This window comes from Fusarium musae, chromosome 1 (assembly GCF_019915245.1).
Source record: "Fusarium musae strain F31 chromosome 1, whole genome shotgun sequence".
NCBI lineage: Eukaryota > Fungi > Ascomycota > Sordariomycetes > Hypocreales > Nectriaceae > Fusarium > Fusarium musae.
This window is the reverse complement of record NC_058387.1, coordinates 4651052-4675808: the sequence shown is the minus strand read 5'-3', so window position 1 is coordinate 4675808 and position 24757 is coordinate 4651052. Positions and strand designations below refer to the sequence as shown.

At 49.2% G+C, this 24757-nt stretch overlaps 6 protein-coding genes across 6 annotated transcripts; 3 read left to right on the top strand and 3 right to left on the bottom strand.

The window, feature by feature from the left end:
• Positions 1–2331: 2331 nt before the first annotated feature.
• Positions 2332–2985, top strand: J7337_001397 (uncharacterized protein; the record flags this gene model as incomplete). The annotated part of the gene is made up of 1 exon (XM_044819138.1): positions 2332–2985. One exon carries the CDS (start codon positions 2332–2334, stop codon positions 2983–2985), a length of 654 nt encoding a protein of 217 aa, XP_044686840.1.
• Positions 2986–4480: 1495 nt separating this feature from the next.
• J7337_001396 (uncharacterized protein) lies at positions 4481–6263 on the top strand (the record flags this gene model as incomplete). Its single annotated transcript, XM_044819137.1, has 4 exons — positions 4481–4713; positions 4769–5329; positions 5381–5661; positions 5725–6263. The coding sequence occupies 4 exons, from the start codon at positions 4481–4483 to the stop codon at positions 6261–6263; spliced, it is 1614 nt and encodes a 537-aa protein (XP_044686839.1).
• Positions 6264–8257: 1994 nt separating this feature from the next.
• Positions 8258–10960, bottom strand: J7337_001395 (uncharacterized protein; the record flags this gene model as incomplete). Its single annotated transcript, XM_044819136.1, has 1 exon — positions 8258–10960. One exon carries the CDS (start codon positions 10958–10960, stop codon positions 8258–8260), a length of 2703 nt encoding a protein of 900 aa, XP_044686838.1.
• Positions 10961–11617: 657 nt separating this feature from the next.
• On the top strand, positions 11618–13177 carry GPI3 (Phosphatidylinositol N-acetylglucosaminyltransferase gpi3 subunit; the record flags this gene model as incomplete). The annotated part of the gene is made up of 2 exons (XM_044819135.1): positions 11618–12099; positions 12154–13177. 2 exons carry the CDS (start codon positions 11618–11620, stop codon positions 13175–13177), a joined length of 1506 nt encoding a protein of 501 aa, XP_044686837.1.
• Positions 13178–13488: 311 nt separating this feature from the next.
• Positions 13489–20398, bottom strand: J7337_001393 (uncharacterized protein; the record flags this gene model as incomplete). The annotated part of the gene is made up of 2 exons (XM_044819134.1): positions 13489–16608; positions 17372–20398. 2 exons carry the CDS (start codon positions 20396–20398, stop codon positions 13489–13491), a joined length of 6147 nt encoding a protein of 2048 aa, XP_044686836.1.
• A 1825-nt stretch (positions 20399–22223) lies between these two features.
• On the bottom strand, positions 22224–23923 carry J7337_001392 (uncharacterized protein; the record flags this gene model as incomplete). Its single annotated transcript, XM_044819133.1, has 2 exons — positions 22224–23348; positions 23474–23923. 2 exons carry the CDS (start codon positions 23921–23923, stop codon positions 22224–22226), a joined length of 1575 nt encoding a protein of 524 aa, XP_044686835.1.
• Between the last annotated feature and the right edge of the window lie 834 nt (positions 23924–24757).

Below are 24757 nucleotides of genomic sequence, written 5' to 3'. Positions count from 1 at the left end.
TGGGGGTATATATACGGAGTACTATATGATAGTTAGGGTAACCCATGTCTTGCAATATTTGAGCATCCTATCATTCCCCTGTTTTCGTTCACTGCTTCAGCATCACCAACCCTAATGCTACTGGACGGGTATGAAGCTCACATCTTGGGCGATCTGCTCTGTAGCACTCGCTGCTGGAGTGTTTGGCGCTGACAGACCTGAACTCTTCAAGAATCTGCCTCGCTGTACTGTAAGTCTCGTTAGTCAGTCATATACCACAGGAAGACCTTGCTATACTAAGGGATTCCCCGAGCTTTTGGCTTGGTCTAACAAGCCTGAGGTTTGTATGCGGCGGTTTGTGTTTGTACTAACAATGACTTGAAGATCTCATGTCTCGAAAAGTACAACAACTCGGATTTCGAAGCCGTTGATATATGCAACAACGAAGATGTTAAGCGGGAGCTAGATAACTGCTTCGCAGACAAGTGCCGTGATTTCGAAAGATTCGGTGCGCCAAACGTTCTGGCATACAAATGGAATAGAACTAACAAGCTCTAGATATCGCAAAGATCTATGCCAATGCGTGTGACAGCAAGCAAAAAGACAACCGGAATAACCACTATGCTCTATTAGTTGTAGAGATACCAGCATGGATCTTTCCTTGGCTTAGGCTGTATTTGAGCTGGATTACGTATGAGAGTCTTTCTCTGGATGACTATGTAATGGTAGTTTGTGGAGTAAGTTGGTACCCGTTACCATAGATCATCATACTTAACCTACTTTTAGTTATTATACACTGTCTTTGCAACTCTGGTACACTTTGGTGAGTCGCATCTCTGCATGAGTGTGTGCTTGTGCTTACCAGCCTCCTTAGCCCACTCTGTGACAGGCGATACAATCTTATGGAATGCGGTTCCGGAACACATTACAGACGGATTAAAGGTTGGTTTACAAAGTGCAGTTTTGAGTCGCAGGATGTTAATGTAGAACTACCTAGCTTGTTTTCATGGCCGACATCTTTGAGCTTGCCTGCTCGTGTCTACTTAGAGTCGCGATCCTTCTCGTATGCCTACGCTCATCATTTTCTGGCAGAGGCATAGCGGCCACAGCCGCGACCCTTGTACTCACCATCCTCTCTTCGATTGCTCTGGCCCTTTTGAGAGTATTTCGATGCTCACCAATTGCTTTCGCCTGGGAAGGTTGGGAACCAAATGGAAGAGATGAGGACACAGGAGCCTGCTTGGCTCAGGACTCACTTGCATACACGGCTTCTTCGATCGACATGTTCCTAAACCTGGTGCTCCTTGCTATGCTTTCTCACCTGATCTTCAGCCGAGTTGCAAGTAACACAACATCTTGGTTGCAAAACGCCACCGCAGTTATGTTGGGAGCATTCGGTCTGGCTGTGTCCTGCTTTCGACTGTACCTTTTAATCGATTTCTTCAAGGCAATGCAGCCAGTTTGGAAATATCACGAACGAATCGTTTGGATGGACGTTGAAATTTCGGTCTTGATTATGTGGGCATGTCTGCCTACGTGGCAGTGCTTCACAGACTCAGTGCCTCCGAGGGATGTCGAGGAGGTCAGCCGCCTGCCACAGATAATAGAAGAGACCATCATGCCGGAGACACCATCAACCGATACGAAGATGCCGAGGCCGAGTTTATGTCAGAGGGGAGTGTTAGGGATCTTGTCAAGGGGACGGCCGAAGAAACTAGTCGAGTCGAACTTACATCTGGGAGACAAAACCTATGGAAACGTCAGAACAGAAATTCAAGGAGGTCAGAGATTTTCTATGATCTCCCAATTGACGGGCATGATTGGTATCCAGGTCCGGACACGGACGATTAGGCATGTGCACGACAGTGGATGGGACGCGGAGAAGGGATCAGCAAGAGAGAATATAGAGGCTGCCTAATGATTAATGAACTCGGAAATACATAATGAAATAGTACTTCTCCGTCAAACAAATCTCGACAGGATTGCAGTTTCGTAGTTGAATGGTAAAAGCTTCCAGCAGAAAAGATAGAACTTCCGGACTGATAGCCCTCAATAGCACATGGAAAGTTCGATTGCTTATTAGATACCTGGATCCTACTTCGATGACCAGGCTTTCTTCGAATCTTCTGTTTTTTCAATTAATTCGCATGTAAGTACTCCGTATCCTTGTCTCTTTATGGCCTCGGGAACCGAGTTTTGGCAAATATTTGGGCTCCACTTTCAACTTCACCCACCAGCGCCGACTCCGCGCTCCCATCCATCTCAAACACTCAGCGAACCCGCATCCAAGCGAAGATCACGGTGACCCAACAAAGAATTTACAATATCTAATATCGACAAAAATAAAACAAAATGGCCTCTACCGGTGATGCTCGCAAGAGCCGCATCGTGTCGCACATGAACAAGGATCACACCAGAGAAATCACATATTATCTCCGCCATTATGCCCATCTCTCTGCTTTAGCTGCATCGTCACCCGTGCTCAAAGATATCGACCTTAACGGCATGACTATTAAGTCAAATGATGGAAAAGATCACTTTGTCCCTTTCTCGCCTCCTCTCTCCAGCTGGGCCGAGGTCAAGGACCGCATCATCGAAATGGCCAACACAGCCCGCGAAGGACTGGGTCTTAGCGACGTCATTATCACAGCCTACACACCCCCAGAGGGGTTTGGAATCTTTGTTACGGGATCAGTTCTCTTCTACTTCTTCTGCGCCGGGACACTGCCGTGGGTGCAGCCTGGCACACGCATCTGGGAGCTATTGAACGAAGGGTTCCCTGGAGGAGCAACCTTCTTCCGCTGGCTTGTCAACACCATCTTTTGGCCCGTTATATGCATTCACCTTGTTGAATGCTTTTTCTTCGACAGGAAGCTTCAGAGACACGGCGTAGAGAGATTCTCTGGACAGTGGTGGCTTTGGCTCAGCAACTGCTTTTTTGAGGGGTTCCCTGCCTTTAAGCGCGTGGATGCCATTGTGGTACGGAAGCAAGATAAGAGTACCTAGCAAGTCTCAGTAATATGGATCTGACAGGTCAGGCGCGAACCACAGAAGTATCTTTGTACCCAGGTAGGTTCTGAGCCTCTTTCCAGTTCTTCGCGGCGAGTTTGAGGCGGGTCCACCTCTAGGTATAATGTATCGAAACGTGGGCGGTGGCGTTGTATGGATGAATGCTAGTTGAAAACCCCAATGCTCCTTTGACTTGGGGTGAATCTGACATGCAAAAAGGTGGTTAGCATCATAATGTGGTGTAAGGACCACCTATGGATGAATGGATTTCAAGTGGTACGAAAGTAGGACGTATCATTGCCGTGATCGTAATTATATACAGCTAGAGATAGAGAAGACGACTAGAGATAAGAAGGGTGATCGATAGACCACCTCAAGGCCTTCAAAGACATATTGGCACAAATCTTCCTCTCTATGTCTATGATTTTGCGGCATGGCGTCCACAATATCAAGTCAGCATACTCGCTAAGAAAGGGGAAAAACATACAGAGTGTTTCCTCGAGTGCCTTGCCTTGTAATTGTGAATTAAGCACGTTAAATTGGATATTCAGCTTGCCGTTCAAACACTCACTTTCCCAGCCTATACGTGGTACTCGGATTTCCTCTGTGCGAGATATCCGAGATTCGGTGTCCCGAACGGATCAAACCACTATGCATCTGACATGCTTTATCTGCAATATTCACTTTATAGCTACATTTCAGCGCGGGGGTCGCGTCGTGAACAACCACTCGAATTGCTCTGTGGAAGTTTGCGAACCGTTATGCTGCCGCCTCACCTGCTGCAGCATATTGATAGGCGCTGAAGAAACCCAAAATGGCATCGCCTTGTTTACAACTGACGCCAAATTGATGCTTTCAATTCGTTGAATTGGTTTAAAGTGTTGACAAGCAAGTCATACATAAACATGACATACATATTCGACTTACCCTCAATAGCCCACTGGTGCCCACGAGATCAGTCCTCTTAACCATTCAGGAAGCTTCTGGATTGTTGTCATCCAATATAATTTCAGCTTTCAAATGAGCACTATCAATGTACGATCTCACTCGGAGAAGCCACGCCCGGCTTTGCGGAGTTCGCAACTGCGGGAGATTGAACGTGAAGGGATTATCGTGGGGCTCTCACTAACTATTTAAACCTCACACTCCCCGTCTTTGTGCCCCCCAGGCTTCGGCTCGACAAAGATTGTTTTGAGAAAGTTTCTTTTCAATATCAGGCAGATTTCCATTCAAAGCGCTTTAACAGTATTTATTTGCAACAACCAAATCCACGCATCAACTAAATCAAACTAAACATGCAAATGAATCAACCAGCCAACTTTTGATAATGCCCTCTGTGGTGGACAAAGCAAGCCAATTCTCCCTGCAACATAAACGCTACGCCTTCACAAACCGATACCTTTCGGGAAAGAAACGGTTCATAAAATTGTACCATCAATTCAATTTCTCCTCATTGATTCAACACCGTCGTCTGGTTTACCAGCGATCGGATATGCCTCAGCAAGATTCGGAAGAACAAGTCTTTGTAACTAGAAACAAGAGGTCTTCCGCATCACCCGAACTCACTCAGAGCCAACGCTCTCAACAAGTACCACACGCTCTCACTTCAAAAAGCTGGGTATGTACTGACTGCTTCCAGAATCCTTCAAGTGGTGGATCAAATAAACCCCGAACCAGCAACGACCAGGAGAGCGGTCAGGGCCGTCGAGGTTCGCCTGGCGCTCAGTAAGTCATCGCCATATCAAAGTCCACCTTCATGATGAGGCTAACACGCCCTAAGGAGCGGTCAAGGCAATTCACCTGCTGCAAGAATCCGTCGCGAGGCCATAGAAAAGTGTGAAAAGCTTCTCAACGTGCCCTTTCCTCACAGTGTTGAAGTGCAAGCCGCCGATCCCAATCAATTCGACGTCGAGCCCACGAACCCGTCGGCGGCCTACCTGGACTACTGCATCAACAAAGAACTGAGACGGCGTAAGCAGAACATTGTTGATAATTTGATGGCTGCAATCTCGGAATGTGTTGAAAGAAGACTGGAAGCACTCGAGGATGAGTGTGAGCATACTTCCAGATCACACAGCTCGCGTGCTTTCCAGGCAGGAAAACACATACCACAGTCCGCTGGCCAGAAGAGATCCAAAGGTCAAAGTGGCAGAGACGAAGGTGAGAATGAGGAAGAAGGAGACGATAAGTTGGGTAGAAAGAAGGACAACAAGAGGACAAAAACCACAAAGGATGACTCTCGCCCTCGATTTGCTTGCCCTTACTATCAAAAGGACCCCAAGAGATTCGGCACTGAGAGAACATGTTGTGGCCCGGGGTGGTTGGAGATCGGCCGAGTAAAGTGAGTCGAACTTACCCCTTAATGAGGCAGTTTACTGACAGTGATATCTAGGGAACATCTCGAGCGGAGACACAGTCTGTCTCCACATCAATGCAATCGATGCCTTCTCCGGTTTGACGATGAGAAAGATCTCAAGGACCATCAAAGGATGAAGACTCCGTGCCTAGTAAAAGAGACAAGCAGCCTTCAAAGAAACCTCCTGGATGGCTACGACGAGGAACAAGCGAAGAAACTGAAAACAAGAGTGAGGATGAACCCCGTTGAGAAGTGGAGGGAGTGGTACTGTGCTCTATTTGATGTCAAGCCTGACTCTCCTGACATTCCCTCGCCTTGTAAGTTACAGGATCTCTTCCGAACACACCCTAAAATATATAAAGACTGAGTCATATCCCAAGATTATGATCCTTCACTCTCAACCACTCGGGCAACAGCCGCCAAGGTCGAAACCCCTAAGGAATGGCGTGACTACTGGATCAAGGCAAAGCCAGCAATTCAACACCAAGTCGCCATGGTAGTAGAAGATGCATTCAACGACTGGGAACCCCAAATGAAGGTGACTGTCATGGAACGTCTGCAAGAGCTGCCACGTATAATTGCAGATAAGCTTCCTTTCCCAGGGCTCAGCCCAGAAGAGACGTCAACGGCAGCTGACGATTTTGGGCTTTACTCCTGCTTGGACTATTACTCATTTACCCCAGAAGACTTGGGAGAGGAGCCTTTCGACTTTCAAGACATAGGCGACGGGGCCATGCTGCATCACTCGGCAACGTTTGATATGAATGAGTCCGCAGACTCCTCGGATACATATCAAGCCAGTGACAGCTCGGCCACGTCCCTGGGAGACGATGCAGCATACCAACAATTCGACTACAAGGTATCGATGATGCCAAATAGCATTGATCTTAGTCTTCCAAATAATGGCGGGTATTACTAACATATGAACTTATATCATGAGCTGTCTTCGTCAGTTAGTCCCTTCTTTCATGTTTTTCATATCCTGTTTGGATCTTTTCTATGCTCCTTTATGACAGGAAGCCAATAAACCCATCCCCTCTTACGTCTCTTTTGTCTATATTATATGATATTGATACTTTCTTTCGCAAGGTGCCCGACTTCGCTAGATTTCACATTCGCTTTGGCAATCCTGCCAATATCAGTGGGATACGGATATCTGAACGCTGTCTCATATATGAGAGTGCATGGAGGATGTACAGACATAATTTTCGCAATGTTGTATGTACTACGGAGCTAGTTGTGCTGAAATATATTGCTTTGTGCAACACAAGATACTTCAGCTGTATGTGAACATTCCTTAGTATCGTCAAGAGACAAAGCAATCAATCACGGTACATGTATGCACCTGGCTTAAATAAGACTAAAGTTCGGGACACAGCAAAAGGTATTCAGACTTAGCAGGTAAGATAAAGGAGACATTTGTCATTTCTGGGTATCCCCTGGTCGGCCTCCCGCATGAAAGCGGGGAAGGACTTTGTCATTGATCAGACAGCTTCAAGAAACATCATTCCGTAAATTCTTCTTTTCGAATTTAGGCTTATTTACATTCTTACACTTGAATTTAGCTGCTCGAGTGCGAGGAACAACAATATGATTCACCCCACAGTTCGATGTTTGATGGTAAGGCAATTATTGAGTACAACGGGGTTAATAGGCTATGACTGACCAAGTTCCTTAGCTCAGCCTTGTGCTGCTCATAACAGCAATGTGAGCTTCATGTAAGTCAAGTTAGTAGGTGAGGTCTGACTCTTGTATAGAATCGTCCATATCCGCAGTTCAACCCTCTCACTCCCTATCTCGCCAACATTGTCAATCCTTACCGCGATTCTCCCGATTCTGGGGTTTCTGAATACAGCTTTTACCACCAAGTCGTCTTCTAGCGGCGTAGCCAAGCTTGCTCCTTTGATTTTCCAGGTCCTTCAAGCTCTTGTCACTACTATCTTGGCAACACTACTTCTAGAGCGCGCAGTACCATCAGAAATGATGGGATGCATGCTTGATAAGAAGTGGATGGATATGTTTCGTGCTCATGATGCACGCAGTATAAGCCGTATTCAGGATACGTTTGATTGCTGCGGGCTCAATTCAATCCGAGACCGAGCCTACCCTTTCCCAAATACAGCGCCCAGCAGCTGTGCTGAAACATATGGAAGAACAAGTCCCTGTCGTGAACCTTGGTTAGGAGCCTTACAGACACTGTCATCATTGGACTTCTCTGTCGTCCTCGGCGTCGGGCTGATACAGGTGTGTTGAAAGCGAACTTCAAGATTCGTAAGGATTTAGATACTGAGATAATATCAAGGTACTCGGGCTCCTCCTAACCAAAAGAGATTCCAGTTGGTTGAGTAACTGGAGAAACCATGACCGTGGACAATCAGAACAGCATCGTGATGGCTGCCGCCCTTTACTGATCGACAGGGACAGAGATGTCATCGAGGAAGAAGAGACCACCCATCAGCGTCCAGAGAGGTCATCACAGGGTTACGGGAGTGTATATGAGAATGAATTAGGTCCCAGAGTCGTGCCATCGGCTGTTATCGAACGGAACAACTGGAGCGAGGATTAATTTGACGGCATGAAAGTACAATCGAATTCAAGGGGGCAAAACACGGAGCATCTATGAAGTACATGGGTCAAATGGGTAGATGCCTGACTTCCGGCTTGCCGACTGTAGGGGTGTGTAGCGTCGTAATATGTATTCTTTGACAGCCTGCCTGTATGCTCACAACCAGCCCTTGAGTTGATCAGTCAGCAATAAATCACCAGCCAAAGCGAACATGAACGAGGTTATTACGAGAAATAAGTCCGAGCGGGTATCGAAAATTAGATATCTCAGACATGTCCATGTTCTGACATATAAGCCGCAGGGCACCACAGTGCTGCCATCTAGCGGTGTCTATAGTATAAAATCGGTTACCTTCCTGCTTCCTTACCCAACTTCTCCAAAGCAGCCTCATAATCTTCCACTCTCTTTTCATCGATTTCCTCAATCCTTGTTCGCCCAACCTTTTGTGCTCTCTTGACTCCAGCGCCCTTGGCAATCTTGCCCCAGAACCAACCACTCTCATCGTCACCAACGAGTGTCCATGCACATCCTGACCTTCCAGCTCGAGCTGTTCGACCAACTCGGTGAACATAGCCGGCTACACTAGGCGGTAGGTCGTAGTTGATTACGTGGTCAAGGTTGGGAAGATCGATACCACGAGCGACAAGGTCGGAGGCGACAAGGAGGCAAATGGGAGACGAGGCAGTAGAGAAGGCCCGGAGAGTCTTGCGACGGATGTGTGTTGGTGTGGTTGACGTGAGTGTGCCAATGTGGTCTGTCAAGGAGGGATCCAGCAAGGCGAGTAGTCGTGACAAACGAAGTGCAGATTCGTTGGACTTTGTAAAAATAAGAGAAATAGGGATGTGAGACTTAAGTGTGCGTCCCGAAACCTTGGGTTTGGCACTGGACTCTGTGTCCGAGTCCGAGTCAGAAGATGTGCCCGAGCTAGTGTCAGAAGTAGTATCAGAGTCGGAGTCGGAGTCGGAGTCGAAGTCAGAACTGGAGCTTGAGTTAGAACTAGTAGCTGAATCTTCAGCTTCTTCGGCCTTGGGTTCCTCTTCGTCTTTGTTAGGGCTCGCCATGAGCATGTCCTGACTGCGGAGTAGATCAAGCAAGTAGAGGGGCTTGAGGTTGCTGTCGTGCACTCTAATTGCATGCTCTTTCAGCGATGCGGGCAGAGAATGCTCAGCAATCTGGATATCGCCATCGCTCTCCAGGACAATCAGTCGTGGTCTTTGCAGACCTAATTGGTTGAGAAGACTCAGATCTCTTGTGAGCGTGGCACTCAGAATGACCTTACGAACACCAGAAAAGTCCATGCCATGGAAGTCTCGTGCGGTAAACTTATTGATGCGGAACTTTTCCATAACGAGGTCAAGCCAGCCTTGGAAGCTCTGAGCAAGTAGCTTATCTGCCTCATCAACTACCAGCCATCGAACGTAATCCAGGTTGAAGCCCCTTGTTTGCTCCATATGCTCAACCAGTCGTCCAGGAGTGCATATCAGAACATCTATTTTGGAAAGGTAATCAACCACATATCCGTTCATGTGACTCAACCGAGGGTCTGTATCCTCCTTGTCGAGATCTTGGAGATGTTCTGATGACGAAAGGCCCCACTTCAGTTGGTTTCGACGTTGTGTCTCTTGTTTCAGCTTCTTGTATGTATCAGGGTCATATCGAAGCTCCTGATCTATAAAGGCTTTCTGCTCGGCCTCAAGCGACTGGCTACCAATGGAGATGCCCACTCGCACTCTTTTTCGATCACCACCATCGAATGCTCTAGCGCATAGTTCAAAGGTTTCTTGAGCTTGCTTAACCAACTCACGTGTTGGCAGCACTACTAGTGCACGCAGCCTCGTGAGGCAACCTTGACTGATATCCCGTACGACAGGCAGGGCATAAGCCAATGTCTTACCAGAACCGGTCGCCGCAGATATAAGCACATCTCCGCGTGGCTTGCTTGTTGGCAGCAGGAGAGGGATTGCGGCAGTTTGCACAGCGAAGGCATCTCGGAATCCCTTCTCCTCTAACACTCGACAAGCTTTGGGAATGATCTCCAGTTCAGCGAAGGGTGTACGTGTGTCTTGAGAGACACGGATGGGATCCTCGAGCCAAGAGGGTAGAATCTTGTAGTTCGGCTTCGAGGTCGTCAGAGAGCTGACCGGCTCCGGTTGAGGCAAAGGTTCGAGACCGTGTAATTCGCCCTGATCTTCTTCATCCTGTTCGTCCGCAGGCAGCTCACTGGCAAGCTTAAGAGACTTCTCCAGCTTACTCATGACCGTCTTGTGGCGCTGATTTGTCTGCAGTTCATCTTCTTGTTCCTCTGCTGGCTCAGTTTCCTTTTCCTTCTTTTTCTTTTCCCTGCGCTTCCGTCTTTTATCATCCTCATCTGCCGCTGGTTCGGTAGGTTCAGGCACAGTCTCAATGGGTTCTGCCACGTCGGTCATGGAAACATCCTCGCTGCGATCCTCGTCCTCGGGAACAGGTCTGTCAGGAACTTCTGATTCTTGCTCTTCATTATTTGACTTCCTCTTCTCTTTCTTTTCCTTCATTTCTCGTTTCGGCTTTTCCTTGCCCTTTGCAGAACCTTCATCCATAGTCTGGCTCTCTTCGTGCGTTGCATCTGCTTCCTTCGGTTTGATCTCAGGGGCCTCTTGCGCGGGCTTGATGCCGTCATCGTCGCGTTCTTCATTGGTAGCTCCAGTTCTTCGCTTGCCTCTTCTGACCTTCTTCTTCTTTTTCGGCGCATCTTCTCTATCCTTTTGTATAGTTGGCTCTTCTATCTTGGGCTTCTTGCTATCAGGGCCTGTTATTCCTTTGCTCTCATCTGAAGAATCTATTTTGCGCTTGGTATTTGTGGGCGGTGCGTCATCGAAGTATTGGACTTGAGGAGTCTCGTTGTACATAGATTGAGGTATGGGCTTTGCGCTCGGAGGGACGTATCGCGAAAAACCGAAGGCATTCGTTGTAGGAGTAGGAGCAGTGCTGTTTGAAGGGTTTGATGACGAGTGAGGAGAAGAAGCATTTGAGTTGCCTCTACCCTTAGAGGGAGGTATATATCTGGCGTACATTTTCTCGAAAATGCTGTGTAGAATCAATCGCAATGGAGAGGCCCGAAGTGCTTCGATTCCCAAATTTTTGGATAGTTCCTGGTCTTATTGAGGTTCTGCCGCTTTACACCGCTGAAATCATAAATTGATCCGCTAACACTGGAGGAAACGCTTGAGCAAAAAAGGCTAGTCTTGTTTCTACCAGAACAGCCCAAGCTTTCGCAGAGGTAGCTTCGTGGAGTGTTTGAGATATCTTGCTTAAAAGTTCACCTTCTCCTAATTGACACCTTCGTTTCACTACCAATATGACATATGACATATAAAACGCCTTGGAAACACCGTTGATATTGATCAACAGAGACTACCTAGGTACCTACTCTTTCCTTTGTGATACCCTAAAGTCGGTACTTAAGTTAGGTAGTTTCTTTAGTGACCTACCGACTCCACTGGTATACTCGCAACCTGCTCAGCTCGCTCAAGCATTGAACTCACTCTGTACGTATACAGTTTACTCGAGTACAAGTTGAGATACGACAGATATCTCATCACAATAACCAATACCAACAAAAACTTCAACTAAGCGCAAATATTGGAAGCCTCAGCAAGTGCTGGCCTCTGTACACACTCAATCAAAAATACAGTCATGCTGCATCCCCCTTTTCATTCTCAACTGCCATCATGACACGCCGCACGTACAATATCGCCATGGTCAGCGACTTCTTCTTCCCGCAACCAGGAGGCATCGAATCTCACATTTACCAACTCGCTACGAAGCTTGTCGACCGTGGCCACAAAGTCATCATCATAACTCATGCCTACGACGACCGGAAGGGCGTGCGGTACCTCACAAACGGCGTCAAGGTCTATCACGTTCCTTTCCTCGTTATCTATCGTTCCGCAACGTTTCCAACGGTCTTTTCATTCTTCCCCATTTTTAGAAACATTTGCATACGCGAGCGCATCGAGATTGTGCATGGTCATGGCAGCCTTAGCAGTCTATGCCATGAAGCTATCTTGCATGCTCGTACCATGGGGTTACGTACTGTTTTTACAGATCATTCGCTCTTTGGCTTTGCCGACGCTGGAACAATTCTCACAAACAAGCTCCTCAAGTTTACTTTGAGTGATGTTGATCACAGCATATGTGTCAGCCATACATGGTAAGACAGCAATCTATTGAACGAACTATACCAGTGTTTATTGACGAGTCTTAGTAAGGAAAACACGGTCCTTCGCGCATCACTCGATCCAGTCATGGTCTCTGTGATACCAAACGCTGTTGTTGCAGAAAACTTTCGTCCCAAGGATGTCCCAGCGTCACCATCTCCCCAAGCCACGACTTTTGGCTCAGAAGGACCAGTCTATCCTCCACCTCAGCGTATCGGACCTCGCGATACCATCACAATCGTCGTCATCTCGCGCTTGTTCTACAACAAAGGCACTGATCTCCTTATTGCCTCTATTCCTCGTGTGTTGGAAAATCATCCAAACACCCGCTTTATCATTGCCGGCTCTGGCCCCAAAGCCATCGATCTTGAACAAATGATCGAAACAAACGTGCTCCAGGATCGTGTCGAGATGCTCGGTCCCATCCGTCACGAAGAAGTAAGAGATGTCATGGTTCGAGGTCACATATACCTCCACCCGTCTCTGACCGAAGCTTTCGGAACTGTCATTGTTGAGGCCGCCAGCTGTGGGCTTTATGTCGTGTGTACACAGGTTGGCGGCATCCCAGAAGTCCTGCCTTCGCATATGACGACTTTCGCCAAACCAGAAGAAGACGATATCGTCCTCGCCACAAGCAAGGCCATCAGTGCGATGCGTGCGGGAAAGATTCGTACCGAGAAATTCCACGAACAAGTCAAAAAGATGTACTCATGGCAAAATGTCGCTCTGCGCACGGAACGCGTTTATGATGGCATTTCGGGCACCATCCCTGAGGATGAATTCTACGGTATTGATACATCAGGTTACGGTAGCCGCATACGCAACTTTGCTCTTATAGATCGTCTGAAGCGCTACTATGGTTGTGGTATCTGGGCTGGAAAGCTCTTCTGTCTTTGTTGTGTTGTGGATTACCTCTTTTTTCTCTTTCTAGAGTGGTGGTTTCCGAGGGACAACATTGATATATGCCCCGACTGGCCTCGCAAGAGACCTGCCGATGATGATGCAAGTTCCAGGAAGGGTGCACATAGTAATCGATCAAGCACATCACAAGGGGTTCCGAAGCTCGAATAAATCCAGCACTCGAGACCTGATGATGGCATGATGGCATGATGGCACATGAATATTAGCAAAGGCGCAGGGAGTTTACCGCAGCGTGATCGGGCATGTTACTAGCCTATGACAAGGGGATAAATTACGCATACAAAAGGTCTGAGTCAAAGTGGCATGGATCTGGATCGGTTGGCGATTATCGAGAGGCTAGCTATTCTAGACGCTGTACACAATAATAACAAAAATTACATGCTGCTTCCCTTTACAGTTTATGAAGCCGACATTCAGTAGAAAGACATAGTGGTCTTTTAAATTAGTGCGGATCAGGACGATCAGCCCCGGGCTCCTATGCGACGCCTTTTGGCTGTTCCAGTCTCACGTTCACCCTCATCTTCGTCGTCGCCCGTTTCCTCAGCGGGGGTAGCGACGCTGGCTGGACGAGCAGCCGAAGGCGGAGGCGCGCTACGCTCCTTTTCCGCACTTCGTAGGTCACCTAAGAGCTTTTCGACCTCTACAAACATGCTGCGGGTATTTTTTACAACGCCATTCTCGTCGAGGCGGTAGCCCACTACTTCTTCCTCCTCCTCGTCCTGCGAGCGTTTCATAAATCCAGGCCCAGGACCGCGATCGGGGTCAGCATTGTACATAATGGCATTGCAGAACATGTGGACAAGTTCGCGCTCAAGCTGAGCACTGTTGATAATGCCCTTTGGAGGAACAAGCTCGTCAGATATAGGTAGCCACACGTGCGCAGTACCGGGATCACCGCCGGGAAGACCGGCTGCGGCCTGAACAGCCGCCTTATTCCCATGCTTGATAGCAGACCGGATGGATGTTATATCTTGAGGCTGCAGCACAATCTGGCGATAATTTGGCGCATCCTTCTCACGGAGCCTGGTAGCAAACATGTTCGCATCTCGGTGGCTAGAAATCTGATCCAGAGCAGATGACGAAACTTTAGTGAAACCTCGGGTCCAAAGAACTTGAGTTGTCTCGGGTGGTGGGTTGACCGGTGTAATTTGTCTCTTTCGTTTATAGAGGCGCGAAGAGACACTGCCAGGAGTCATGATCTGAGGCCGACCAGGGACGCTCTCATCGGCGGTAGTATCGCCTGTGTCTTCGGTGGGCCGAGGTGTAGCATCTTCATCCTTAATTTTGGATGCTGATTCGTTTGTTTGAGTCGGAGGCTCATCAGTGTGGGAGAGGATAGAATGGCTTCTCCTGGATCGAGTGAGAGATGGCGTGGAACTAAGTGCACGAGCCTTCTGCCCGACTCTGGCAGACCGGCCGCGCGCAGGCTTAGCGACGGTCTGTTCGACTTTCGAAGCTGTTTTGGGCGCTTGCTTTCTTAATGGTCTTGGTGTTGACCCAGCAGAGCCCGGTAAAGTTGCAGGTTTTTGAGGGGGACTGACTGGCTCAAAAGCTGGACTTTGAGGTGCCACGCTCATATGACTAGGGTCCGGAGTGGACGGAGTGGAATGTGGAGCCCATTTTGTTCCAAACCCGTGAGTAACGTGAGTGGGTGTTGCTGAGATGGGCGTGTGCGGTGCCGATGGTATTCCGAGCTTCTTGACCGGGGTATTCAGAGCCTGCCGAATGATGTGGCCTAAAACGCCAGGCCGTGGAGGTTGGCTGGCGTATTGCGATGATTGAACCTTAGATGCCGATGGCACAGGAGAGCTGACTGGTGAGCCATGCTGAGGTTGAGGTTGATATCCAAGCGGCCAACGTTGCGGAGGAGAGGCAGCGGAGCCTGCACTTGCTGTCAGAGGAGCTGGGGAGCCTGTGGCAATCTGTCGGACTTGCTGAGTCTGCCCTTGGGGGGGCTGGATAGGGCGCGGATGTGGCACGGGCGTTGTGGAAGACGGACGGGCATGGAGTGTTTGGCCTCCGGGCGACTCTGCAACTGGTCGTGGAGGTGCCGGCTGTAAGGGAGGGGCTAGCTGACCAGCATGCTGCGGTGGTGCCAGGCCTGGTTTTGCGGTATTTGGACGTGGCTTCTGTTGATGCTGTTGTGGCAAAGAATGGGGTTGGATATGGGTGACAGGTTGAGTTTGCGAAGATTGTTGAGCCTGAGCCTGCTGTGCTTGTGTAGGCGTTTGGATTCTTTGTAGTTGTTGGGTATGTTGTGGTGGCGTAGCGTGCTGGGCCCGAGCAGTGTGGGGAGCTGATGGCTGAATAACCTGCGGAGATTGAGGGCGTTGTTGATGATGAGTTTGAGCTTGAGACTGTGCCTGGGGAGGTTGTGGAGCGGTAGGTTGTGGCCAAGCCTGCTGGGGCGTTTGAGGATGAGATAATGGTTGAGCACCAGGTTTGGGAGAGAATTGAGCAGTTTGTTGTGGGTACCAATGCTGTTGCGATGGTACCTGCTGTAGGTGTTGTTGAGGATGTTGTTGCAGAGCTGGCGGGGGAGCTGTTGGTCCTTGGGCAACGGGTGATTGAACCTGCCGAGGAGGGGGTGTAGCTGTTTGTGGCGGTTGATAAGGCTTCTCCCACTTCAGAGCGGCTCCTGAAGCCGTATGGCCATCCTTCAGCTTGGCTCCATTGTCTGGCCTAGGAGCAGGGCTCTGCTTAAGAGGTTGTGGCGCCTGTAATGGTCGTGGTGTTGTTTGAGGGACACCTGCTGGGGGCTGAAGTACCGACCCGTTAGAATTCGGGGGAGTGGGTGAGGTCGAAGGTCGGATCGATGCCGTTCCAGTAGGCATGTGGCTAGGCGGTGCAACTGTTGGTTGTGTGTTGTGGGAAACAGGCGGTTTGGGTGGGATCACAGGCGTCTGTTGTGTTGGGCCTCTTCGAACTGGTGCCGCCGAGCTTGTTGCCATAGCAGGTGAGGATGTTGACCCATTAGGCGTGACGGAAGACTTCTGATCGCGAGCAGCAAGTACGGGTGTTCCATTTTGGCTCGCGACTCTAGCGCGTCGTTCTCGTTCACATCGCTCCATTGCTTGGATTTCCTTTTGGGACGTCTCAAAGCTACGCTCATCCTCTCGAATTTGCGCGACGGTATTATCCTTATATCGCGCATATAGGCGGTCAATAAGCGGGGGGATTTTGTCGACATGTTCGTAAATCTCCTTAAGTGTCGGCAAAGTTGGACTCCCGAGCTTTCGTTTTCGCGAGTTTGGTGATGTCGTCTGATCGTTGGTCACAGCCTTCTCATGCTCACCACTCAGTTCATCCCCCAAAAGTCGCAGAAAAAGATCCTGAAGCGCATCGGGTCTTAATCGTGCGGGATCATAAGTAGATCCCTCCTTGATGAGTGCGTTGTTGATGAGTTGCTCAGAGATACGCGCGAAGACCCCATTGTCGAATCCTTGAGCTATCAACGACTGGAATAATAGCAGCGACTCGAGGGGCGTGTGGAAGGCTGGTTGATTCATGCCCCGCGGTCCACCTCGCCAGCTATCCAAGGGGCCTTCACGTCGAGCAAGAAGATGGACTGGCGCCACGGTCTATGGTACTTTAGTTAGGCGTACGTCGGACACAGGTGTAGCTACGTCATGGTCGGGGTTCTATCAATCAAACACGTACAGGCAATCTTAATCAGTGACTCCAGAACCGTCTATGGCGACCTCTAGGCCTTTCATCGGGTGCGCTGGGCTTCTTGTTGCGGAACGCGCTTGATCGAACCAATGGTGTAGTAATTTTTTGCTCGTCTAGGCGATGCGTCTGTCAGAATATCACGTGATCTGAATCGCCGATAATGTTTGATGGTTGATTTTGATGATGCAGGGAAGAAAAACTGGGCTGAGTTCGTCCAAGCTGCGTAGACGCTAAAGCCTGGCTTAGCACGTGATACCCCTGAACGCCAACAAGCGGCAAGCAATCATGGAAAACAAGGGATATGGTTTCTGGTCACAAAATGTAACAACTTCAAGAAAACCTGAATTTATCGGTTAATGCGAAAGGAAATACTTGGGGTACCTGATCACGTCTATTGCGTTGGCAACGAGTCCCGGTTTTGGCTATGATAAAGGATTTTTATCCCTGACAAAAGTAACAGTAAAACTCCAGACCCATGGTATCATATTGGAACTTGGCATCGAGATACACTTGATGCTTGCTTTATTCCTCCGCCGTCCATCCCATGAAATCCGCCACCATTTAACGCCGTTGCCCTCTTAATCCAAGTTAATAAGAATAGAAGAAAGTGGCCCTTCATAAACAGGCAAGGACAAAACTCTAAGGAGAAAGCGAACTTGAGGATCCATTAACACTGCGCCTGGCCTCCTCATCTGGGCTATCTCCGTCTCCACTGTCTCCATCCTTTTCAGTTGGAGATCTCGGCTGGTAACTGAGACGCAGCTTTTCGTCCAGCAATGTGACTAGTCTTTCTGAGTATTGATCCAGAAGACCACTAAGGACCGTCTCATTCATGGCTCTGCTTCGAATAGCCCGGTCGCCAAGAGCTGCAGCAGTCAGTCGCAACTCCTGATCTAGCTCTGTCAGATTTTCTTGGCTAATGGGCTCCGAGGAAGCAAGCTTCTTCCTGTATGATCTAAGTTGACGGCAGGTTTGTTCTGTCGCCATATTTAGCGAGCCAAAGCCTCGCAAGTTTGACGAGGATGTCTTTTTGCGTGCACTAGTGCCTATATTGGGAAGAGAAGGTCGTCTGGTAACCTTTCCCTTTGGAGACACTGGGGGACTATTCCGCGGGTCAGCAGAAGGCCGTCTTGATGGCGTATCTTCGGCCAATGTGCTACTAGGGCTTGTTGGGAGTCCTTGAGTAGGTGTTCTCAAGCTAGCAGCTAGGTTGAATCGCGAAGTTCTCCGCTGTAGGGTTCGGGGTGGGGATCTCCGACCAGATGTCGGCGAAGGTCGTTGGAATTCAGCTAGCTCAGCCTTTGACAAGACCCTGCGAAGTGGCGGCCGTCCTGAAACAGAGTCTTTGGCGGGTGACGGCTCTCTACTCACGGAACGAGGCGGAGAATCGTTTAAATCCAGACCCCATATCATCATTGTTCCATCCGAAGCGACACTCACAACCTTGCGGCTTCCATCATCATTTTCGATAAGACAAACACCGTTGATCGCTTCAGTGTGACCCCATTCCCGGTCCAGGAAGCTCCCTGTCTGGGCATCGTATAGTCGAATGGACTTGTCTGTGTTGGATGTTCCGAGGAGGAAGTCTTGGTCTTTGGGGGGCCATTGTCCAAAACAGAGCGAGTCAAGAACAGCCGACTCGCCTTTTGTCTCGTCTTGACATTTGAAGCAAGAGATCTTACGCCCCGTGTTGAGTTCATATTGGCAAATAGACCGATCTAGTAGAGAGACAAAGACAGTTCTTTGGCCCATGCCCAAGACCATTGAGCTGGGCGAGGCTCGGAGAGAAATTACTCTGGAAGGGATAGCGGCAACAGAATCGGGATCGTCCTCTTTTGTGATGATATCGTAAATTTGTAATGTTCGGTCAAATGAACAGGTTAGCACCTTGTCTTCGGATGGGATCATAACCTGCACGACCTTCGCAGCGAATTCCAATGTCTGAAAATGCTCGACGGAGCCGCCTGCAGTCCGGCGGAAGAGCTGCGCAGTTCTGTCCCGTCCACAGGACGCCATGAGAAATTTGCCATCCCTGTCATAGACACTGACGGATCGACAATCAGCTGTATGTGCCTTGATGTCTAGTACGGGTTCCTTTGTGGCGATGTCCGTCATTCGTAACACGCCCATTCTATCGGCAGAAATAAGTAGTTTACCATCATTCGTTGCACGGGCGCAGGTAAGTTGATTAGCCGAGTCCAGCTCATTTTCTGGTTCAGTCATTCCAATCGGTACATCAATTGAGGCTTGGACTTGGCCTTCCAATGTCCAGAAGGAAACATTACCAGAAACTGTCCACGTCAAAAACGAGGCGTTCAGATCATTTGGCCGCTCCAAGGCCTGTATGCCTGTAACAGACTGTCCATGACCAGGGATAGGAATGCTGGCCATTGCCTTGGTATTCTTGCCAGGCACATGATCTGAGCTCCAGATGTCAATGGACTGTTGCGAATCAATGGTGACAAGCTTGTGTGCCAGAAAACCCAGGGCAACTTGTCCTGTAGGACAGAATGTAGTCTCCTTGATACATGCCGACGGTGGTTGAGCGTTCAAAACAGCCTCAATGTCAAGCACAGCCAAATGGCCATGTCTACCACCAACGTAGGCAATATTGTCTCTGACAGCAATAGTCGAGATGGAGAAGTCCAAACCAAGGACCTTCTGCAATTTCATCTGTCTATCGTCCTCCGCCATAATACATACACAACCCGTTTCCGAGCAAATGATGAGGCTGGAGTTTTTGACGATAGCAGCGCAAGTAAAAGTATCCTCCAAGAGAGGTCCTAGCAGGATGTTACGCCCTGGTAGGGTTCTTTGGGAGGGCGGAGTAGAGGCCGGCTGTTCACTGAAGAACTTCTGCTTTGTAGGCGAAATAGTCGGGCCATCATCAGGTTTCCACATCTTGACATGGCGGACGCCAAATGTGATGAGGGAGTTGCCCATCCATAGCATGTCCTTCACATATGATGTGCATCGGTTTTGTTTGTAAAGTCTAGCCGCGCCTGTTCGAGGGTCGACCTTCCAAATATAGAGAAATCCATCGTTGGCGGCTCCTAGAGACGCAAGATATTGGGTGTCTGCAGACCACGCAACGCAATTGACCCCAAAAGCATGTTCGCTGATCGATATAAGAGGGTTGTCAGAAGAAGCATCGTGTAAGCTAAAAACCAGAACTCGTGGGGAGTATCCAGTCTCGCCAACAGCTAAATATTTTCCATCACGGCTCAACGCAAGGCATGTTGCAGCCTTGATCCGCTCGCGACTTGTCCAAGTATTGCTAGGAGACTCGTTCCAGTCGGACGAAGTGTGGGGTGAGTTAGGGAACCGCGGGCCTACACGTCCCCGGCTGTCGTTCGCCTTTGGTGTTCCCGACGGCGTCGTGGGTGTGTTTTGAAACGTTGCTACGGAATAGAGTGGGACGGCGGTCGGTCGGGCTCGGTAGAAACGTTGAGTGTGGTTATCGCCATTGACATCCACCACCACAACAGCGCCTCCGGCTATGTATGCAAAGACAGACGGGAGAGTATCGAAGCCTGTTGGAGAGGAACATGTTGTGCCAATGACACGCTGGAGGGAGAGCTTCGAGGCATCGTGTGCGCGACCACGCATAGGCGACCTGGAGGATCTAGAAGGGCGAGCTAGAAAGGGAGAGTTGGAAGGAGTGAGCTTTAAACGACCGTTGGAAGGTGTCGCAGCCATGTTTCCTCCATTGACTCTTGATGATGGTATTTTGGTGGGTTTGTCGTTTAGAAGATTGTCTAGCGTGGATTTAGATGGTGCAATGGTGAAGTATGAGAAGCGCAAGCACCGAGGCTTGAAGGAGCGACGAGAACACTGAAATATTTTCCTTTACGATAAAAGAACAACAGTTGAATTAAAGAATGAACAGCCAATTCCCATCACCCACGAACAAAAGAGCAGCAGAAGCAAGATGATGTTTGCAAAAGTGGATGGCGGGCGGTGTAAGTCAGGAAGCTGCTGCGGGCCTGCGGGGGCTAATGGCAGCGAGATTCAGAAAGTAAGAAATGGAAATATCTAAGGCTGCGGATGAGGCGTCAGTTGCTGTAGCGGAGAGATCGGGATAGCGACCTCTTTCTGGTGAATTAGCAACTTACAATGACTGGCAAATTTTGGTTAGTGAGCGACAATGAAGGTTGAAAAAACATTGGATCTGGGCTCCCAACGAAAGCGGGTGGTGAGGAGGAAAAGAAAGAGAAAAGAAAGTTTACACCAGCTTGTGGGATGGAATGCTGATGACTTTCATTCAACCCAACCCCAGGCCATTTCCTTCCCGTCAATAGTCTAATCATACCTGTCAAAGACCAAGTCCAAACTCCACGTCCTCGGTGGGCGCCTAAGCAGTTGTTCTGCTGGGTTGTTTACATGGACCCTTGTCTGTTCGTTGTCTAGGGGCCTTGTGGCTTTGATGAGAGCCAAGTTCCTGACGTTTATCTCACTATTAGTAGTGGCCTTAGCAAAGTGGTTCTTGGCGACTTGATCCTTGCTGTCTAGCTCTCCCGTTAGTGGCTGTCACCTCACAATCACTTCAGGCCAGGACGGTGGTAAATATTGAACCCAGAGTCTTTGTTGGTGACAATGATGTTGAACCCCTGGATACGTTCCCAACTTTTATATTTACACAATAATCGTGATTCCTCAGCTACTATCCGTACGTATGCAAAGACACTTTCGTTCAGACTGACAAGAAAATTCACTTTGAGCCGATGATCTATCTCTCTCGTTCCATGCTTTCTCACAATACCCCATCTCGTTGTCGAGCCAGCAGCCACTCATTACCAACCAGCTGGCCCATTATCAATAACAGCAATAACACACATGCACACCAAAGAGCCACCTCTGTACTCCGTATCTTTGCGATAATAAACCAAAGAAGAAAATCCCTCTAAGAAAATTGCTTCCCTGGGAAGCAGCCTTACTTATTCGTTTATAGTTGTCACCCGCTTGCCTGATCCCGGCCCATTGCGAAATGAGGATATTCCCAGCCCAGTCCCGTTCGAACAGCCCTGTATCTTTAGTCTTCCCTCCAGCTATTCTGAGCTTATGATGTTTGTGCCGGTTAATTCTGATCTGTCTCACTTGTTCTTATCTCGGCTTAGAGTCCTAGCATTAGCCATGCGAAGCTAGTCAACCTATGAGCCATAGACTAGCTCTTAAACGAGGGAATCCATAATATGTGCACAATTCCGTTTTAACAACCAGCTGAAGACTCGAACGCGTCGTCATCAGAGTTGACTGTTGGTTTATTGTTTGGCAACACAGTTTCAAGGCACCCAAACAACCTTGGGCACATCCATTTCTCAAAATCCCTGACGCCAATGGCTCAGGCTTACCCGAACAAGTTAATTTCTTCAATTACCAGTGTTCCCGCTCTTTTTGATCTGAAATACAAACTCCAATATTCTATTTGCAACAAGCTCCTTGCCTTATAAACTGAGCTGTTTCAGATCCCATAGTAGTAAATATCCAACACCCACCACCAAATATATGGTTAGTCCAACTCTCTTCATACAGCAAGGCCTTCTTCAGAAGCCTCATCCCGCTCAAGCCGCTCTAGTCCTGTTCCGACTGCGCCATAAACACGTAAAGGTACGGCAATCTCAAAACTCTCACATATTAGATTTTCCACTGCCACCAAGACCGTTCCCCCCTTTTCATCTTGTGAAATTTCCTCCAACAATGGGTGTGGTGCTCGTCTTTCGTGCTCAATGGGAGAATCGCTTCCCGTGGATGGCACCACAAACTCGATTCGAATCTTCCATTCCAAGCTAACGCCACTGGTAACAAACTCAGGCGTTGCAGTGATGGGAATCGTTGGCTTGAAGGTGACTCGTCGTGAGTACATCGTTGCTTCAGATGAAGACGAATAAACTTTCCGGGTCACTCGGTGGATGCTCGACTCGGATCTTATTGCCAACGACGGGTCTACTTTCTCCGATGTTTCCAATGTAGTGTGTACGGCGTAACACGGAATGTCAGCGTCTGTAAAGTCGATAGCCATTGTCACAACTTCCCCCAGTCGGTAGGCAGGCCTCGTGAGCATCACTACACCAACCCTTTGCCCATTACGTGCAATTTCGAACCGGTTCGGGCTCTGCTGCCCACCAGAGGTCATGTTGCTTCTCATGATTGCCATATGAATAGCATCGTGTGCGTTGCTGGCTTCCTCGAATGCCGATGGTCGTCTAGAGTTACCAGCGGCCGGAGAAAGAAGGATACTGCCACTCTCATCTCGCGGTCGATGAATCAGGTCTTCCACGTAAAGCAAAAAGTCATTCAGGGCAGGTTGTTGCCCTTTGACTCCATTGCCGTTGGTTTTTGATCCCTTATCACTGCTTGAGGGACTTTTCACTTGGGCCTGGTCCCGTAATAAGATGTAGGGGTTCATCAGATCATGTCCCAGTATCTCACCGTGGCTGTTAACACTTCCCAGTACGCGGAAAGGAACTTCAACAGACTTAACTTGCTGCTCCTTTGTTCCTCCAGCCCTCTGCGTGCCAATAACCAAGCTATATGTGATTTTGACGGCCTTTCCGCGATGGGATGGAGGAAGACCTTTGGGTAGTCGAAAAGAGTACTCGAAAACTCGACTCTCTCCTGGTGCAAGCTGCAGATCAACAAATAAAATGGACTGTGGTGTAGTCAAGAGAGGCACAGATTTCGAGTTTGCGACCCCTCGCATCTCTTTGATTGTGCTGAGCTCCCCCCCCACCTAAGAAATCGCCCAGAGAGCTGCTGATGCGACCCCATCCGAACCCCCCCTAGAAGACCACTGTCGCGCTTGGACTCGAGACCAACGACACCACCGCCTTGACCAACTATAGCTTTCTTTTTGACTTGATCAAATTGGCTGAGACTGACAAGGGACCCATCTAACGAGAAAGAGCCGTGTAATTGAGCATACCCCATCATCAAAGATTCAGGCGCTCTCGACTGCGGGGCCGGCATACCAAGGCTTCTCCTTAGTGGGCGTGCGTGTCCACGATTAGTCGGCTGCTGTGTCACGTATTCCGATACCAGAGTTTCTGATGAGTTATTGCTGACAGAGTAAAACTCTCCGCTACTCCGCGGTGTGCCTCCGAGAACGCTGCTGCTTGCTAGAATGCGGGCCGCGGGTGCAGGCTGCTCATTGATCGTCGGAACGCCGTCCTTAAGGCGCATTGACAGTCCACTGGAATCGCCCACAGCGTTCCTAGGGCTGAGCATGTTTTCGTTTGTTGATCGTCTAGATAAACTTGGGCGTACTTCTCGGGCAGGCGAGGGGGCGGCAGGAAAACGAAATTCCGGCATTGGGGTTTCCGGTATTTGTTGCGGCGATGGTCTTCGTTGGCCGGCTGTAATAGGTGTGTGAGGAGTTGTTGGCGGTCGTGATATGCGACTGAATCGATCAGGTGGGGGATACGAGGCGTGGAACAAAGGAGAGCTTGAGAGACGAGGAGAAAATGATGCTGAGAAGAATTAGTTCCTAGTTCAAATAGTACTATGTGAGCGACGAACCGGAATGAGGCCCGGTTGGGAGCTGGCCCTGCGCTCGAGGAATGATCTGTAGACTCGAGGCCCGCCCATGGCCTCGATGCGGTCTTTGAGGTCGTGAAGGTAAATCATTTCGTTGTGTGTGGTCTTCCGCGGTATTATTGGATCCTATCGAGACAATGGAAACAGAGCGCTTATGAGAGTGGCTTGAGCGACCATCACTCGAGCCTGCTGATGAAGGCCATTGGACTGAGCCAGTACGACTATGTGATTGCGATGCAGGAACACTTAAAGAAAGGGCAGAACGACGATGCCCTCTGCCGGAAGATGCTGACGGTGGTGGCGTTAATCCTTGGTTCAACTTGGAGCGACCATGGAAAGGCGAGGCCAGTCGACTTCGTTCCGATTGTTGCGGCTGTGGTTTCAGCTGGCCTGGTATTGGCGCCACGCTTTTAAAAGTAATCGTACATTTGACTTCCTCGCCGGCGAAGACAGTCTGGTCGTGCCAACGTATGAAGACACGGATATTGCTGGGAGCTTCGGGAGCCATTGCGGGTAAGGAGACCG